Here is a 19,629-nt window from a genome sequence, read left to right as displayed (position 1 = left end):
CAAAAATCGATCATTATCTGTTTCATCTGTCAAATATTCTTCATATATTCCTAAAACAAAATGCCATGATTACAAGGGTCAGTTGACCTGACAATGATTGTCTGGGTCACATATCCCATGACGAAGTAAGGGTACTTTCTACACGTCCCTCTGACCCGTGAAGATTCCGGGGTAGAATAAGTCTTCAGCAACCCACACTTGCTGTAAAAGGTGACTATGCTTGTCATAAAAGGCGACTAACGGGATCGGGTGGTCAGGCTCGCTGACTTGGTTGATACATGTCATCCATCCCAACTGCGTGGATCGATGCTCATGATGTCAATCACTGGATTGTCTGGTCCAGACTCGATTATTTTACAGACCGCCGTCATATAGCTGGAAAATTGCTGAGTGCAGCGTTAAACAACAAACAAACAAACAAACAACAACAATTGCGTGGATCGATGCTCATGATATTAATCACTGGATTGTCTGGTCCAGACTCGATTATTTACAGACTGCCGTCATATAGCTGGAATTTTGCTGAGTGCGGCGTTAAACAAGAAACCAACCAACCAACACGTCCCTCTACTGGGGAGTCTTGGGCCACTGAATACTGAGCAATGGTGGCTCTACTTCAAGGGAACAAATGTCACACTAACACTTACTGGAGGTGACGCAGAATGGGGGCAATACAATTTCTCTGGACCTTGTGCGCAATGATCATGCCTTTAGCATTAACTGAACAAGCCATTGACCTTCCATATTCATTATTGAAACCATCACTTTACAAGTGTGGGGAACACCGTCAGTGATCACAAGTTGCAATCAGTTTCATGTATCGAGTCATCAATCGTTTCTACTGGTAAATACACTGTCTATTTGCAAGAAATTAACAGCCCAAGGTGCTCATTTTCCTCATGAAGTTGTCACTTTATCATCTATCCTGACAATTGATGATGGACATTGTGATCAATAATTGCATCCTTTTAGGGTAGCCAATCAATTTCACATCGTAATCGATCATGTGAACATCCCTGATTGACATCATGAAATAGGAATTACCCCACGTTAGAATCAATTCATGAGTCTTCCTGCAGTTATGTTAAACAGATAATTTTGAAGAATGGCAAGCATTACTCCATGTGAGGTGAAATGGGGTTCAACATCGCGTACAAGATTATTGCAATTATATGGCGACATGCATATGCATGGATGAGAATGGATATTTTCCTTTTCATCTGAAACTCCTTTGCAATGGAGCATGGTCCATAACTTAAGGTGTTTATGGGGGAAGAGATTAGATTTTAACAAATTTGTGGTCGCTAAAATTCATGGATCTGCAGGGAATTCTCACCCCTGCACATGTCTGCCTGTGTGTGGCTGCTTGTGCTGGTCTGGACTAGTGGTTCTATAGTGTTAGCCCACTGAGATCCATGCACCAGTTTAACATGGATACCCCACTCACAGGGTTAGAAACTAACAGTTTTTGGCCACTAGTCCTTATAATGATAACATATAGCAAAACCCTTAAAACGAGCCAATTTCTCCTAGTTCTTAGGATACCTTTACTATTGGGCAGTTTGGTAAGGACTACAGGACTAGTGCCAATTTCTAACGCTGCACTCAGCGTACTGAATCTGAGCTGACCATTCCTTGTTTTATCCCCTTAACTTAAGTTACCTTAAGCACCAGGCAGGATAACAATAAGTACCATCTTGTAACACCTTTCGATATGACACAGCCGACCATTCCTCTCCAGTACTCCATGTGAGACAAAGATAAAACCATGTCACTGTGAACGGCTGTGTCCTGCCATGTAACTTTGTTAATTATAAGCCTATGTTCATAATGAGACCCTAATTGGTGTCTTTGTGCTAGACAATCCGGAGTGCCTTTTGTCTATGGCAGAGCGATCATGGCCACAGATGTAGTGCTTGCAATGTTGATAATTGAACCATCAGTAACCATCACAGCTTAATGATTTTCTTCTGTAAAACATCAGAATAGCAGAATCCCCACAAGGTTTCTAATCAACTGTTGGAACGGAAAATACATTTTTATTCCCCCAAAGACTTAATTGCTACAACAAACGTCTACATTATCTGACTACACACAGTAGCATCTGTGCCTAACATGAATAGACACACAATCAATACAGTAAATTGAGTTGGTTCAGGCATCCAATACCTCAATCAGTCGTGAGAGTTCCTAAGTGATGATGAAGCTTCCGATTTCTAAATACTGAAAGAGTTTTCATATTATCTGTCCCATGCTTATTACTCAGCTGTCAAATATTGGGAGGCCAATATTGAGTTATAATGTCCTGTTCAATTATCCATTTTAGATGATACTTCAACAACAGCTCAAGCCGTGACTCTTGATCTTAACATTGTCTGCTGTCTCGTCTGGGTCTGTTTACTCTAGGGTTTGTAAACTTAGCTAAGATTTCAATGAGTGAGTATAGTTATAAGGCCCTTTGACGAATATACCAGCAATATCAGGGTGGAGGACACTAGAAGTGGGCTACACACTAGGCAATATACCAGCAATATCAGGGTGGAAGACACCAGAAGTGGGCTCCACAATAGGCAATATACCAGCAATATCAGGGTGGAGGACACCAGAAGTAGGCTCCACAATAGGCAATATACCAGCAATATCAGGGTGGAGGACACCAGAAGTGGGCTCCACACTAGGCAATATACCAGCAATATCAGGGTGGAAGACACCAGAAGTGGGCTCCACAATAGTCAATATACCAGCAATATCAGGGTGGAGGACACCAGAAGTAGGCTCCACAATAGGCAATATACCAACAATATCAGGGTGGAGGACACCAGAAGTGGGCTCCACACTAGGCAATATACCAGCAATATCAGGGTGGAAGACACCAGAAGTGGGCTCCACAATAGGCAATATACCAGCAATATCAGGGTGGAGGACACCAGAAGTGGGCTCCACACTAGGCAATATACCAGCAATATCAGGGTGGAGGACACCAGAAGTGGGCTCCACAATAGGCAATATACCAGCAATATCAGGGTGGAGGACACCAGAAGTGGGCTCCACAATAGGCAATATACCAGCAATATCAGGGTGGAGGACACCAGAAGTGGGCTCCACACTAGGCAATATACAAGCAATATCAGGACAGAGGACACCAGAAGTGGGCTCCACACTAGGCAATATACCAGCAATATCAGGACAGAGGGCACTAGAAGTAGGCTCCACACTAGGCAATATACCAGCAATATCAGGACAGAGGGCACCAGAAGTAGGCTCCACACTAGGCAATATACCAGCAATATCAGGACAGAGGACACTAGAAGTAGGCTACACACTAGGCAATATACCAGCAATATCAGGACAGAGGACACCAGAAGTAGGCTACACACTAGGCAATATACCAGCAATATCTGCCTGTACTATTCCAAACTAATGTTGGTTTAATAGTGCTAGCCCAATGAGATGCCACAGTTAACACAGATACCTCGCTCAACCACAGTATACTGACTTCTAATCAACTAGTCCATTGTTAATGCTGAATGTCATCACTTAAAGTCTTTTATTTTGATGCAGCCAGGAATCGAACCACCGACCTTCCACACTCCGGGCAGATGCTCTAGCCGTTGGATCCCAAAGCAGTCTTGGAATTTAGCCACTAATCCGAAGCCTCAGTTTAGTAAAATTCTGTTTGGTCTAGTAAGTTCAGCTAATAACAGTCAACATTCATAATACTAAATGATTTAACTGCTGACCCGTTGACCCGTGGCCAATTAATTTCATAAGGCTCAGTAGATGGCCCGTGTGGCTAGTCACCCTTTCTCTGTGAGTGTTTAACTTTTTTAAATTGGAAAATCATGCTTGTAAATCACGTAATTTCAATGAAATATTTAGGTGGGATGAGGTCGTGTGAATGATTGACGCAAAGATCACCTCGTTAGAATGACACAAACGGCAGCCTTTTTGTAATGCTCTGTACAACATCTTTATTTGCTCATAAAATCACCACAAACGGAAGCCAAGATTTAATCTCTGCGTGCAGGAAATGACATTTTAGGGGTGAGGAGCTCTAAAACTTTTGGAGACTGGATAACTCAGTATTGGCCTCCAACGTTTAGTTTTGGGCCAGTTAGTTTGGAGAAGGGCCACTTACTTTTGAAAGCAGCAAGACCAGCTGGCTATATATGAATTTGTTGTAAATTCTACCCTGTGAGAAAGATGCTGAGCTCCAAGTTGAGTTAGAATTCTCAAAAAGTGTTTGGCAGATTGCAAATTATGAGGAAGTAATGTATTCACCCCAGGGTGATCTCTGTCCATGATCTCTATGGGGTGTCTGAGGCTGGGCTTGCCTAGGTACCAGTCCTGGGTATGGTTGTAGCCCTGCAGCAGCTTCAGCAGTTGTGGAATGTTTACATAGGTATCATCATCGACATGGCAGAACCATCTGAAACAAAAGAAACCCACTGGAATTAAGTCTTTTTGTAATTTGACATTCTCACATAAAGATGATCTCTAAATTTCAAATACAACACATAGACATGAATGTTTACATGGCACATGCACTGTATGCATGGTACGGACAATTCTGTTTTCATAGATTTTTTTAGTTCTGACGAAGGGAAAAAGCAACTGAAAGCCAGACTTCGTATGCAAACATAGAGATTGATTATGGATAAAGGACACTGGCTACAAGAATGCTATATTTTATAGGAACGTGAGCGTGTTGGGTTTTATACCACATTTAGCTATGTTACAGACAAACTACAGAAGCACAAGAATAGGTTTCTGAAAGTGTAGCCATCTAAATAACTGAATTTGTCCTTGATCTGACTGGGAGCTGTCTCATCACCCATGGATAAATAGATTATTTGTATTCTTTGCCCTGTTCAAGCTCCCTCAACTTCTAGATTTGAAAAATGGGACTTTTGTTGTGATCCATAATGTCCTAATCTACAATCTATAACAATTCTAAAACAGCGCCCTTATCTTTCTGATTTGATTGGTGCTGCAATTTGTCAGTCTTAATTTATTTTTTGTAAAAAGTTTTCAGCAAAGAAACGTGTTTTACCACATCTGGTTCTTTGTCTGCCTAACACTAGTCTACCAACACTCGAACACTTTCAGCTGGAGATCTCAGCCCTCGACTAAACTCACCACAATAGCAACTTTAACATCAATAGGAAGAATTTTTTTTAATGATTTCCCAAACAGCTACAATGTCAAGAATCACATGATCACATCTATTCATGGGACTAGGGCATGTGATAGAGCATGTCAAACACAGGCGTTCATGAAATAGTCAACCCAAACTAAACAAAGGCTGTCTCCTGTCCAAATCCACATCAAACAAATTGTTACAAAAATACTTGTTATTCAGCACGAAGTAATAATTATACACTTCCAGTGTTGCAATTTTTCCAACACCAAGGAAGGTGTTTTTTGGTAAGTAGGTGGAAGGTAAACATGATTATCTGGCCATCACCATGGTGACAAATGGCTCGTGATGCTGGTCTTGGAGGGGCAGGTGGGATCCTAATGGAGCTGCTCCCCCCCATGGGACATCAGTTCATGACTTTAAGCACTGGTCTGGAGACAGCAACACAAGTCTCTTAAAGCCACTGTTCAGGGCGAAGCAATTGGCTCTGTCTATAGACACCATTCTGTTCCCTTGCTCATACTGAACTCTTCACGAGATACAAATGAGCGAAGTATTTCATACAAAAACTTGTGTTTGTAAATATTACCAGATTCTCTGGGTACATGGCTAACAGTTCTGGGATGGTAAATGGCACCAGTCTGCTTGCCCCCGTTTATTTGTTTAGTGCAGAATCAAGCGAGTAGAATTTTAAACTTTTCAGGGGTGAGGGGTGTATGGTGTATGGTGTGTGGTGTGAGGGGTGAGGTGTGAGGGGTGAGTTGTGTTGTGTTGTGTTGTGTTGTGCGGTGCGGTGCGGTGCGTGGTGTGGTGTGGTGTGGTGGGTGAGGGGTGTGTGGTGTGGTGGGTGAGGGGTGTGTGGTGTGTGTGGTGTGGTGTGGTGTGGTGTGGTGTGGTGTGTGGGTGTGGTGTGGTGTCTCTTAGGGCTGTTACGATTCACTTGCGTATTCGGTGAATCGAACCGTATCCATTCATGAATTGAATTTGTTATTTGTCGCCACTAGAATCGAATATTTATGAATATGCAGTCATGTGCATTTACATACCCTGTACCTAAAAATATCCATAAGAACATATTATATGCATAGATGTCTTCAAAAGACAACACTCTCATAATATTTAATTTGACAGTATTGTGGTCACTGGTCATTATCGCATTTGTGCAGATACTAGTTCCTGGATAAGTGCAGTATATAAATGTATAATATATTAATAATTAACAAACCATGTCAAATAATTTATGTTGTTATTGTCTCACTGATTACAACAAATGATACATCAACTGCTGACTTGTTATTGTATTCGTGAATTGCTATTCGTATCCGTTACCCTGTATACGTCTCAGTGTATTCGTTGCAGCCCTAGTGTCTCTGCTTGTACAAGTCCAAACTAATGCCAATTTTATAAGATCTGAACAAAAGTTTCATGCATCATTGTTCTAGAAACTTAATGTAAAGTCTTTCAAAGACTTAAGCACTTGTATGTAAAGGACAATCCATCAAAATCAACTTTACTTCATCCTCGAGTTGAACTACTCTTTGTATCACATAAATTTAGCACAATGCAAGTTCTTATAGTTTCCAAGATGAAATCAGTAGCCTGCCGGGAAAGATGATGATAATATTATCACAGGGCTATTCACATCTGTGACATGAATAATATGTATATTATAGCTCAATCCAACTTATTATATATAATTCAAACTGACACCTACTCCATCTTTCCATGATATCCTAACCCAATATTGGTGCCATCCATCAAGACCAGCAACGTCAATGGTAAGCATATCTCAGACAGGACAAGCAATCCTGAATACTGGTATTATCTGCCATCTTGTTGCAGATTAGCGAAGCACAGCTACTAAAGTGTCTATGACATTCATCAAGTGTAGATGATGCTGCTGCTATAGCAGCTGACAGTCTCAGCCAGGCCAGTTGTTGATGATGCAGGCAAAGTCCTGACAGATGGTAACTGCGGAGTTGCTGGCCATAGTGGCCGTAGGGGTGAACACTTAAGACAGGATACCAGTATCACATCACAAAGTCATTTATTGATACAAAACAACACATGTAAATGTAAGGTTACGTGTAAATTGGTATGGAAAGTAATCCTTATTGTCAAATAGTATTTTGTGCGTGTATTAAGCCACTGCTTAATGTAAAAAAATGTATGATAACTCAACAATGTGCATTGCTATAACCCCAGTTAATAATATTAAAAGTATATCCCTAGACTAACATTTAGTCTCTGAAATGAACATATCGTATAGATAAAAAGAAGTTTTTATCTTTATAAAAATTTAATAAAAAGGAACCCAGAGACTCTCTTCCTGATACTGCAGTAATTTAGACTTGCCAAACATTATAGACTTGCATGGGCTGTATTTGATATATTTGTATCAGGGTCTGTAAGACAGACTAGTATATCCCTTGAACCAGTAACATACTTGAACCAGAGTAACTGCAATAGAATATGACAGATTCAGACTGATTTAAATTATCTGTGTACATGACCATGCATGAGAATATAAGACCATGCATAAGAATATAAGACCATGTATCAGAATAGAGGATCATGTATCAGAATATATGACCATGTATCAATATAAGACCATGTATCAGAACAGAGGATCATGTAAAAGAATATAAGACCATGTATCAGAATATAAGACCATGTATCAGAATATAAGACCATGTATCAGAATATAAGACCATGTATCAGAATAGAGGATCAAGTACCAGAATATAAGACCATGTATCAGAATATAAGACCATATATCAGAATATAAGACCATGTATCAGAATAGAGGATCATGTATCAGAATATATGACCATGTATCAATATAAGACCATGTATCAGAACAGAGGATCATGTAAAAGAATATAAGACCATGTATCAGAATATAAGACCATGTATCAGAATATAAGACCATGTATCAGAATATAAGACCATATATCAGAATATAAGACCATGTATCAGAATAGAGGATCAAGTACCAGAATATAAGACCATGTATCAGAATATAAGACCATATATCAGAATATAAGACCATGTATCAGAATAGAAGATCAAGTACCAGAATATAAGACCATGTATCAGAATAGAGGATCATGTATCAGAATATAAGACCATGTATCAGAATATAAGACCATGTTTCAGAATATAAGACCATGTATCAGAATATAACACCATGTATCATAATAGAGGATCAAGTACCAGAAAATAAGACCATGTATCAGAATAGAGGATCATGTATCGTAATATAGGACAATGTATCAGACTAGAGGACTGTGTTTCAGAACATAGGAGCATGTATTATAGAGAATAGTGAGCCAAGGAAACCCACAGAAAGGATGGCCATTTTTTTTTCTTGGTCCCATTGGCACTCTGAAGTGCCGTGATCTGCCAGGTCAAAGAAATCGTCTTCCTGGAGCCACTTCTCCATCCAAGGACTGCATACTTATCCATGTAATCTTCATGTAACATCATTTACTTCACGTTAACTTCATTTACTTCATGTTAACTTCATTTACTTCATGTTAACTTCATTAACTTCACTCTAACAATCCTCATCTGACCATGGGGCCATCTCCCGGGTTAGCCAGCTGTCCTCGACAGCATCATTGGCAGCCACTACAGCCACTACAGCCACTACAGCCGTACAGTAGCAGACCAGTGATATCTCACCACATCCATCTCAAGATCCATGAGCACTTAATGACAAAATGGCATCTCCCAGGCAGAAGATGTTTATGACCGAACATGATATGAATGAAAGTCAACTGACAATAAAATTCAAAAGTAATTCATCCTCATTTCCGACATCAAAGGTTCACTGGCTTGCAGTGTTGAGATGAGAGCATATATATACTGTAGGAGTTGCAAGCTAAGGATATGGGCTCACACAGTGTCTGCTCGTGGTATTTACTATTATATTGCTGTACTAATTACTTGCAATATATTCTGTACAATACAACGAGATGTCTCGATACTATATTGTGTACAAATAAATACATGAGGCATTTATGGCAAGAAATTAAAGAAGAAATATTTTACAAGCATATATTTTCAAGTAGCATGTCTATTTCCAAACATAGTACAAAAAATGAATCTATTCAGCATTCTATTCTGCTTAGTCCAAATTCACATAACACTTGCTGTAATTTATCATGGGTTCCATGTCAAAATAACAAACTTGAATTTTGAATGTAAATTTGTCAAAAAAATGTCAGTAGCAGACATTACGGGAAGCAATTTAGATTTGCTACTTGCCATCCTTTTTTTTACTTACGATATTTACTTTGACATGTACACAGAGTGGATTCTAGTCTATGTGTTGGTTGCACCATGATCTGTTAAGTCAGGGAATTAAGTCAATAACCATATCGCCTTCTTTACTACACAATGACAGAGAGCAGTCGAGAAAACTACCAACTTGCATCCTACCTCTATACACTTCATAAAACATCATACCGTGTTCACAATAAAACGAGGTAATGGTTTCATGCTATAGTATTTGAATCTATGAAACCTGTAATTCTATAATTTTAACAGTAGGATCCTTTGACCCTCATGCTTAATTTCTCAAATACTGGTACAGAAATGAGCGAGTGAGTTGGCTTAACACCGCTTTTAACAGTATTCCAGTTATATCACGGCGTGTCAGCTTAATGTGGGAGGAAAGCCCCAAGTGATGCAGGTATCAGACGTTTACCACTTTGGTGAAACCCACGAGCACGGGTATGGTGCTGACAAACCCAGAAACATAATCGGGCCGAACAAGAATTCGAACCCACAATCATAGGTTTCTGGCGTGCCCAAGGGACGCAACTCTGCACAGCGAATCGCGGCGCCTTAGACGACTGGGCAACCTGTGACAGAAATGGATAGGTGAGTGAAATGGATTTGATGTCACTTTCTTGGTGATGTGCACGCACCCTTGAGTCAAACCTAGACTAATGCCAAGTTCATTTGCAAGCCCACAAATATGCCATGCCTCAGTTAAACATTAATAACCCTATATAAGATAGCTACGTGATTCACAAAGAACAATGAAGAATGAAGCATGGTTAATTTCACGATAAAACATTGTGCTATCATGACATTTCTGGAATTCGAACTTGATGACATTATATAGTGGACAAAGTTATTTTTGAGTGGGGAGTGTCTAGTGAGTTGTTCCCCATAGATGTAGCTGGGCAACACAGATAAACGTGATGACCATACGATGGCATCCAAAAGCGGGAGAGATATGACAATCAGTATTGGGAGAAAAGATAATAAAAGGTAATCGACGTGAGGATTATGAGACTATGCAGGGATTACACACCTGTGCATAACATGGAGTTGTCTGGCATTGCCGAGATTGGATTATATTGACATGATTGAGGGAGTCATCATTATTTAAATACGGGTAAATATTTTTAAAGCTTGTACATTTTATCAACATCCTTAAAGAGGCTGTACTTAATGTTGATATCTCATAAGAAATAAACACTGCACCCCTCATGGCTTATTCTCCCTGCAGTGTTTTATTGTATGATAAACATCTCCCACTCGTTTATTTATAAAATAAAGCCTAAAAAAGAGATAGGTACTTGGGCCACTTTGTCATCAGAAAAAGTGACAATGTGAAATTAATACACACAAAAGGCCCCTTCTCTGGAAAAATAACTCAGTCTTGATAAGTATCTCTTAGATAACCCAACTTCAGTAGTTTCTGAGAAAACATATCCCCACTGCAGACACTATGCGGCAAGTAAAATAACACGGATCAAAGGCCAAACTCTGTAAACAAAAAAATTACAGAGCCAATTTTGGAACTCAGTTTTGACAAGTATCTCATAGAAAAGCAAGCACGCTTTCATTCATGTAACTTCAGTAGTTTCTGAGAAAACTTGTCCCCCTTTTACGCAACATGCACTAACTTGAAAAGCATGGAGCAAGGACCATTACTCTGTAAAAAATGAATTTACGACACCAATTTTCAAACTCATCTGAGATCATGACCAGTTACATTGGTGTGTAAAAATTCATTTCACTAACTTAAGTAGTTTATAGAATATTTGTATCCTTTGAAAACTGGATGGACAGATGGACAATAGGAAGGACTGATGATTGAACACTGATCCTGTATCCCTCGCCGGCCAGGGAATAATAAAGTAATTGTATATCTGAGTACTCCCAATTAATCACAATATAATTATAACTACCAACATTTAGCTCCTTAATATTCTACATTTATATTCCAGTAAGTCCAGAGACCGCAGTCAAGCAGATGCATCCCATCTTCATCCTCAAGGACATTATGAACAGCCGAGTATGTATTCACCACTGTTGACAATGACGTTTCCTTTGACCAGGATCAGGGACACAGACATATCGGGCATCAATACTAGTTGAAGACATTGGTAACTCGTGTTTTCCATCCTTGTCAATAGACCATCTGACAACAGCCAGGAATAATGCTCCACCTGCTCGTCGACACACTGACGTTGCACGTGACTTGCCACACATATGTTCTATAATGCAATACATTTCTTATAAGGGTTACACCCGTGGGGAATCCGGGAAAGAATATAGGTCCCCAACAACCTACACTTGTCGTAAAGAGGCAACTGAACGGATCAGGTAGTCAGGCTCCGTGACATAGTTGATCAATTCCAATTGTTAAACAACAAACAAATTAATCTTAGAGATTGGAGATCCACAGGTGTACCTACATTATAACCTAAAGGGAATATGTATGCAACTCAACAGAAGTTAAGGACCACCCAAATCTTTCATATTACTACAAGGAATGACAGATTAATTCTAGTAATACCAAAGAATCGGGTGGTCCTTACTTTTCAGTAGTATATTATATAATGTCCGAGAGATATAAATAAACATGGCAATACTGCCAGCAACAGCAATTGATATTTACTAATATACAAAACATATTATTATCTTTGTGAATAGAGCAGAAATGAATTCAAGTTCAGTCCACAGCAGATGGAACATGGTCTAATGATGAGTAATTAACAGCTGCCACAATTACCTATCACGTCAGCACTGAAACAGACCACCCTACAACAACAAAGGCAAACAGGTAGAAAGCCATTAATTCTATAAAAACATGAAGCACGCTTGAAAAATACATGTGAAGTCTTTACTAAGCAAATTAATCATTGATGCTTGTGATCAGTCAGGCCTAGTAGAAATAAACAAGTCTACAGGTCTCTATCCTGGATGCTCAGAACATCACTGTGCCTGTACGTGGTGCTGACATGCGTCGCAAGTCGATGATGCTTACGTCAGCTTTATCAAGAGCTAACTAACAAATGCTTCTCTTTTGTTGTCAGAACTTGCTGCAATAATAAACACAGCAATCTACAGTCTGTGCCCATAATTAAATTATTTCTTGACATTGATTTTATTCATCCAAGCATGTCTTTCAGTTAAATACCCAGATCATTTGATGTCTTATCGTCTCAAAATGAAAATTACATTCTCCATATGAATGTCATTGTGCTTTGCAGATGACTGTCTGTCTGTTTGTAAGGGGGAGGGGACAGATTATGCATTTCCCTATTGAAATGTACTAAACATCCATACATTTGGAAGTTTTAAAGGTGATCTGCAGGGTTAGAAACTAACATATTTAGTCCACTAGTCCTTATAATGATAACATATAGCAAAACCCTTAAAAATGGCACATTTCTACTCGTCCCTGTGATACCTTAACTATTGGGCAGTTTGGCAAGGACTACAGGACTAGTGCCAATTTCTAACGCTGATCTGGTATACCAAGAGTAAGCATTGCAACATTGTAACTCTCTCATTTGGTGATATATTTTAACAAGTTACATGACAAATCACAAAATGTACCCCTCCTTTTCCAAAAATCAGTATCCGCTCTTGGCTCCACAGATATCTGAACAGATATTGAAACTGATCCTTTAGAACTACAAAGTGAGTGTGTATGGTTTTTACACTGCTTTTATCAATATTCCAGCAATATCATGACAGGGGACACCAGAAATGGGCTTCACACATCACACCCATGTGGGCAATCGAACCCAGGTCTTCGGTGTGACCAGCGAACACTTTAACCACAGAGCTACCCCACCACTACAGAACTACAAAGTAATACCACACAACATTACTGGGGGAAATCTGGGAAATCCCCACCTTGTGTGACGCACATTCCATGTGTCCCTGCCCTGATATTTTGGAAATACAGCTAAAAGCAGGGTTCAACCCAGACACACTCTCTCACTCTGTCCACAACCCTCCACCATGGTTGCAACTGACATTGAAATGTGTCGAAGAACATTTCAACTTATCAAGCAGTCTGGTGAAAAGAAGTCGACTACTTATGCTGCCAAAAGTGATTACCATGAGCTGAATGTACCAGCCAACAGAACAAGGCTTAGTGGCAAACTTAGAGGTGTCTATGTCATGCTGGCTTAGCTATTATGAAACATTTCTTGGCTTTGTTTCCTGATGTCACTGTTTCCTCTCCCTCTAGTGTATTCAGCACAGTAATTCCTGGTCACACTATACTGTAGGATGAATACTTGCACACCATATGTACACGGATAACATATACCCTGACTCGACAGCCAGCAGTGGGAAATGTGAACATATTCATCAGGAAAACAATTATGACCAAGCCCCAAAGACACGGACGGTCTAAACATAGGCAGACTGTCTGTGCAACTTAACAGACACCAGATAAACATGGGATTGTCTGAACCCTGTGTTGTACTGCCTACATAAGATTTAACATTTGATACTGCATACACATAAAAGATTCATAATAATTCATAGCATAGGCTCCCACATGAAATGTTGCGAAATAATTTTAGCCAAGTTCTACAAAATTCATCTTTCTTCATCTAAAAATGTCCTGGCAGATTTGACATTCATTATTTGACAATTTTTACAATAAATCCACAGAAAAATATAAGTCACATCTTTCCTCATCATGAATTTTCAATTTTCGTTATTGAGAGATTTCTTGACAGTGTCAGACACAAATTCGGTGTTTTACCAGCAGCATGCAAGACTAAGTCGACAAATTCTTGTAATCTAATAGAGACTTCAAAGGGTACACTTCAAAGACACAAATTATCTAAAATCAATGCAATTTCTTTTCAACTCTGAAAATTATAATCGCACAGACAGAAATTAGCATTAATCCAGCCCCTCAAGTATAAATGTCTCATACTTGAGTTGCCTTGGGAATCGCAGAAATTTCTAATTTGAGGAGCAAAGTGTGTCCTTAACGTTTGAATGGAAACAGCAGGGAAAAGTGTTTCATGGTGCTAATTTTTTATAACATAATTGCACTGAAAAGGCTAGACTTTGTCTGCAATACTGTCAAGTAAGGCAATTTGTTTCACAGGAGAGAAAAACATCAAGAAAAATCTGAAATCTTCATGATAAAGTCTACACAGATGAGATTACACAGCCATCGATGTATTTTTTGTCACAAAATGAATCATCACTTATTCACGCCTATGTTTTTAAATGTAACATTTCAAGAAGGTTAAGTGAAAAAACACTGAACAGTTTCAATGGAAGCAGGTGCTAGTTTGCTTCACAGTGGTTTCACACACTGAAGTGTTCGACAATGTCAGCAAAATATCAGATATAGCTACCTTTTGAGGTGGGATACAGAGCCATTGAACCAATGGTGAAAGCTTTCTCCTGTACAATGCTACTCAGGGCAGACAGGTTGACTGACATCTTCACTCTATCCTAGGGCCAGACACGGTCACAAGGCCTTGAGTCGGTCACTTGTGAAACATTGTACTGTGTTGTGGTGGATCTCCCCAAATAGCTATGATTGACAGAGAACTGGGTAGTGGATTCGTAGTTTGCCCTCTTGGGACTTACTCAGGTCTATTTGTAATTCCTTGGCAATATGTTTTTGACTTCCCTAGTGGCCCTCCCGATGTCAACAGGGTGCTAACATTGGACATGTTCTGCTATCATTAATGTACTCACCATTATGCATGCGCTTTAACTTTCCGCTTGTTATTGGTAGAAATGTCATTGTTAAAAGTGAATCTTTGAGCACTCAGACATGGGTGGTCTGAACTTTCAAGTAGGCACACTTTTTTCATCTGGAAGGATTCGTAGTACATATTTGAATAACTTTTCATACTGTATGAACTTTCCAGTAGGCACACTTTTTTCATCTGGAAGGATTCGTAGTACATATTTGAATAACTTTTCATACTGTATGTGCATATGTCATGACACTTTTAGAAAAGGCTACTCCAGCAATATGAAGGGTACGCTGGATTGTACATCAGGCATTGTACCGATGTGGGGATCCGAACCTGTGTCTTCAGCATGCCCGCCAAACACTGGCTGGTGCCATCACCACGCTGTTTGCCAGCATTAAATAGTTTGGGTTTCAAAATGTTTACATATGCAGGCAAAGATTTCCCCAAACAAACAGCAACTGACAATTTAAAAATGTTCAATCACAACCACATGCAGAAAACAGAACCACAAGGATTGATAACCTCCGCAAACTTTCTGACAATCATGTAGATATAAGTTTAATGAAACGTGGAAGACTGCTTTGCAACCACCTAATCATATCCGCACCGTAACGCTGACATGTGCACTGTACATCAGGGGTCCGGAAACCGTCATATGCGCCGGACATGTCCGATTGGGAATCTCAAATGTCCGTTTTAAAATATTGCTTACCGGACATTTTAAAAAGTATTGTCCGGACATAAACTGAGTTGACACTGATTAATCGAGGATTAATTACTGAGAACATTTTGTACGCTGGGGGTAATCACTTACATCTTTCCCTCCAGGAAGCAACACAAAGAACAACACTCATTGATCTTCAGTACCAAGCTCCCTCATCATCTCTATGTTCCACTTGATACTAATTACTAGAAATTGTTTGGAAACAAAAGTTGTGTCATTATAAGATTGTCAATATCTATCTGATAGAATAGATAATGTTAGGTTAGTTGGTTGTTTGTTCTACAATGCCGCACTCAGTAATATTCCAGCGATACGACGGGGGTCTGTAATTAATTGAGTCTGGACCAGACAATCCAGTGATTGACATCATAAGCATCGATCCACGCAATTGGGACATGATGACATGCATCAACCAAGACAGTGAGCCTGACCACCCGATCCCGTTAGTCGCCTCTTATGACAAGCAGTCACCTTTTACTGCAACAGTGCAAGCATGGGTTGCTGAAGACCTATTCTGCCCCGGATCTTCACGGGTTGAAAATGTTCAGAACCCACCCTTATACTAATTTCCCAGCTGCAGTTATTTCTTATCTGTCTTGTTTTATCCTCTTCATACAGAGTGCAAGACAGGGTAACAACATGTACAATCTTATATTGAACCCCGACCTTCCGCTCTCAAGCTACTTATGCTCCGCCCCTACACAATGAGATGTTCTTACTACAGGTCTCCCTCCCCTACCAACCAGGCCATCAGTGTCTCTGACACCCCTCACACATCGCCTTTACACCATAATATGTTCTTACTACAGGTCTCCCTCCCTTACCAACCAGGCCATCAGTGTCTGATACTTCTCACACTACACTCCCTACACAATGAGATGTTCTTACTACAGGTCTCCCTCCCTTACCAACCAGGCCATCAGTGTCTCATACTTCTCACACTCCACTCCCTACACAATGAGATGTTCTTACTACAGGTCTCCCTCCCCTACCAACCAGGCCATCAGTGTCTCTGATACCCCTCACACATCGCCCTTACACCATAATATGTTCTTACTACAGGTCTCCCTCCCTTACCAACCAGGCCACCAGTGTCTCTGATACCCCTCACGCGCCGCCCCTACAAGATGAGATGTTCTTACTACAGGTCCCCCTTCCCTACCAACCAGGCCATCAGTGTCTGATACTTCTCACACTCCACTCCCTACACAATGAGATGTTCTTACTACAGGTCCCCCTCCCCTACCAACCAGGCCATCAGTGTCTGATACTTCTCACACTCCACTCCCGACACAATGAGATGTTCTTACTACAGGTCTCCCTCCCCTACCAACCAGGCCATCAGTGTCTGATACTTCTCACACTCCACTCCCGACACAATGAGATGTTCTTACTACAGGTCTCCCTTCCCTACCAACCACGCCATCATTGTCTCTGATATCCCTCACACTCGGCTCCTACACGATGAGCTGTTCTTACTACAGGTCTCCCTCCCTTACCAACCAGGCCATCAGTGTCTGATACTTCTCACACTACACTCCCTACACAATGAGATGTTCTTACTACAGGTCTCCCTCCCCTACCAACCAGGCCATCAGTGTCTGATACTTCTCACACTCCACTCCCTACACAATGAGATGTTCTTACTACAGGTCTCCCTCCCCTACCAACCAGGCCATCAGTGTCTGATACTTCTCACACTCCACTCCCTACACAATGAGATGTTCTTACTACAGGTCTCCCTCCCCTACCAACCAGGCCATCAGTGTCTGATACTTCTCACACTCCATTCCCGACACATTGAGATGTTCTTACTACAGGTCTCCCTCCCCTACCAACCAGGCCATCAGTGTCTCTGATATCCCTCACGCTCTGCTCCTACACGATGAGAAATTCTCTGATGTACTTCAGCACTATTGATCTCAATGGACTTGGCAAGGAATGTCAAGCAATCAGAAATAGATTGTCAAGTTTTCGAAGCAAATCAAATTTCATTTCACCTCACAAACTACTGCAATTTCATATCGATGGCCAACTCATGTGAGAAGTAATTCATGTCATGATGGGCCATATAAAATCAGTCTAAAAGTCTAAGTTTGGATTTTTCATTTCCCAAAGAACATGACTTGGGGAAAATGACAAGTGTCTGGTTTGTGCAGATAAACGTCATTGAAAACAAATAAGAAATAAAACACTGCCAAATAGTCCTACACACATTTATAACGCCAACATTGATTTTGGAAAAGTCTGTATCATTACACTCTGTAAACGAGAAAGACAACCATAAAAGAATTGATTTTCTCAGCTATGAACAATCATATTGTGATCCCTCTGAGCATAACAGGAGAATCACCCACGTACATCATTACCAACAAGTTATATTACATTGAGCAGTCATACAACTCTGGTCTTCAACACTGCCTCCAGTTTGGCTTCAACAATCAGCGACTACACAATCTCAAATGTGTTTTTCTCCAGGGTGCTCTTAATTCATAACATAAATATTTCTATCAGCCATTTATGGTGCAACTTTGAAGATGATTTTGTTTTTAAGAATATTTTCAAATATTTAAGGAGGCACATAATGCTGTGGTTCTTTTCTTGTCTGACAAAATCCATTTCCAGTCATTAAAATTAACTTCCACTAGAAGCATACTTTCTTAAATGTTGGTAGTCCAAGGCAATGAAGCAGTTCGGTTAACTTTGTGTTTATTTGATTTGAAAACCCCATCAACTAAAGTAAGTAGATTTATTCCAAACAGATGTGGATGAATGGGCCTCTTGTGGGGCAAAAACAGTTCAGGTACCCCTATCACATGACAGTCATGTGACTACTCTAGCTGAAACCTCTGTTCCCACAAAGAGCATCAATGTCACTTGTTTGACCACATGCGAACAGGCAGTGGTAGGGTTTCATCTCCTTGGGGCTATCTACAGGGCTATAGCTCACTCACATCACAGCTTGCTAAGTGGTGGCTTGGAATGCTGTGGTTTGGGAGAACTAGTGGATGGGAATGCTGTGGTTTGGGTGAGCTAGTGGATGGGAATGCTGTGGTTTGGGAGAACTAGTGGATGGGAATGCTGTGGTTTGGGTGAGCTAGTGGATGGGAATGCTGTGGTTTGAGTGAGCTAGTGGATGGGAATGCTGTGGTTAGGGAGAGCTAGTGGATGGGAATGCTGTGGTTTGGGAGAACTAGTGGATGGGAATGCTGAGGTTAGGGAGAGCTAGTGGATGGGAATGCTGTGGTTAGGGAGAGCTAGTGGATGGGAATGCTGTGGTTTGGGAGAACTAGTGGATGGGAATGCTGTGGTTAGGGAGAGCTAGTGGAAGGGAATGCTGTGGTTTGGGAGAGCTAGTGGATGGGAATGCTGTGGTTTGGGTGAGCTATTGGATGGGAATTCTGTGGTTTGGGAGAGCTAGTGGATGGAAATGCTGTGGTTTGGGAGAGCTAGTGGATGGGAATCCTGTGGTTTGGGTGACCTAGTGGATGTGAATGCTGTGGTTTGGGTGAGCTAGTGGATGGGAATGCTGTGGTTTGGGAGAGCTAGTGGATAGGAATGCTGTGGTTTGAGTGAGCTAGTGGATGGGAATGCTGTGGTTTGGGTGAGCTAGTGGATGTGAATGCTGTGGTTTGGGAGAACTAGTGGATGTGAATGCTGTGGTTTGGGTGGGCTAGTGGATGTGAATGCTGTGGGTTGGGACAACTAGTGGATGTGAATACTGTGGTTTAGTGGATGTGAATGCTGGGGTTTAGTGGATGGGA

At 40.6% G+C, this 19,629-nt stretch overlaps 1 protein-coding gene across 1 annotated transcript in view; it reads right to left on the bottom strand.

Moving 5' to 3' along the window:
• The window catches only part of LOC139468349 (fringe glycosyltransferase-like), a 62,266-nt gene that overhangs the window by 34,116 nt on the left and 8,521 nt on the right, over positions 1–19,629 (bottom strand). Inside the window, exon 5 of the mRNA XM_071250259.1 lies at positions 4,282–4,429. Within this exon, the coding sequence (XP_071106360.1) occupies positions 4,282–4,429 (148 nt within the window). The remainder of the gene's footprint in view (positions 1–4,281; positions 4,430–19,629) is intronic.

The sequence above is a fragment of the Haliotis cracherodii genome, unplaced genomic scaffold (genome assembly GCF_022045235.1).
Source record: "Haliotis cracherodii isolate W230 unplaced genomic scaffold, xgHalCrac1.p SCAF_2, whole genome shotgun sequence".
In the NCBI taxonomy this organism is placed as follows: Eukaryota; Metazoa; Mollusca; class Gastropoda; order Lepetellida; family Haliotidae; genus Haliotis; species Haliotis cracherodii.
The sequence above is the reverse complement of the archived record's forward strand: the minus strand, read 5'-3'. Positions and strand labels throughout refer to the sequence as shown.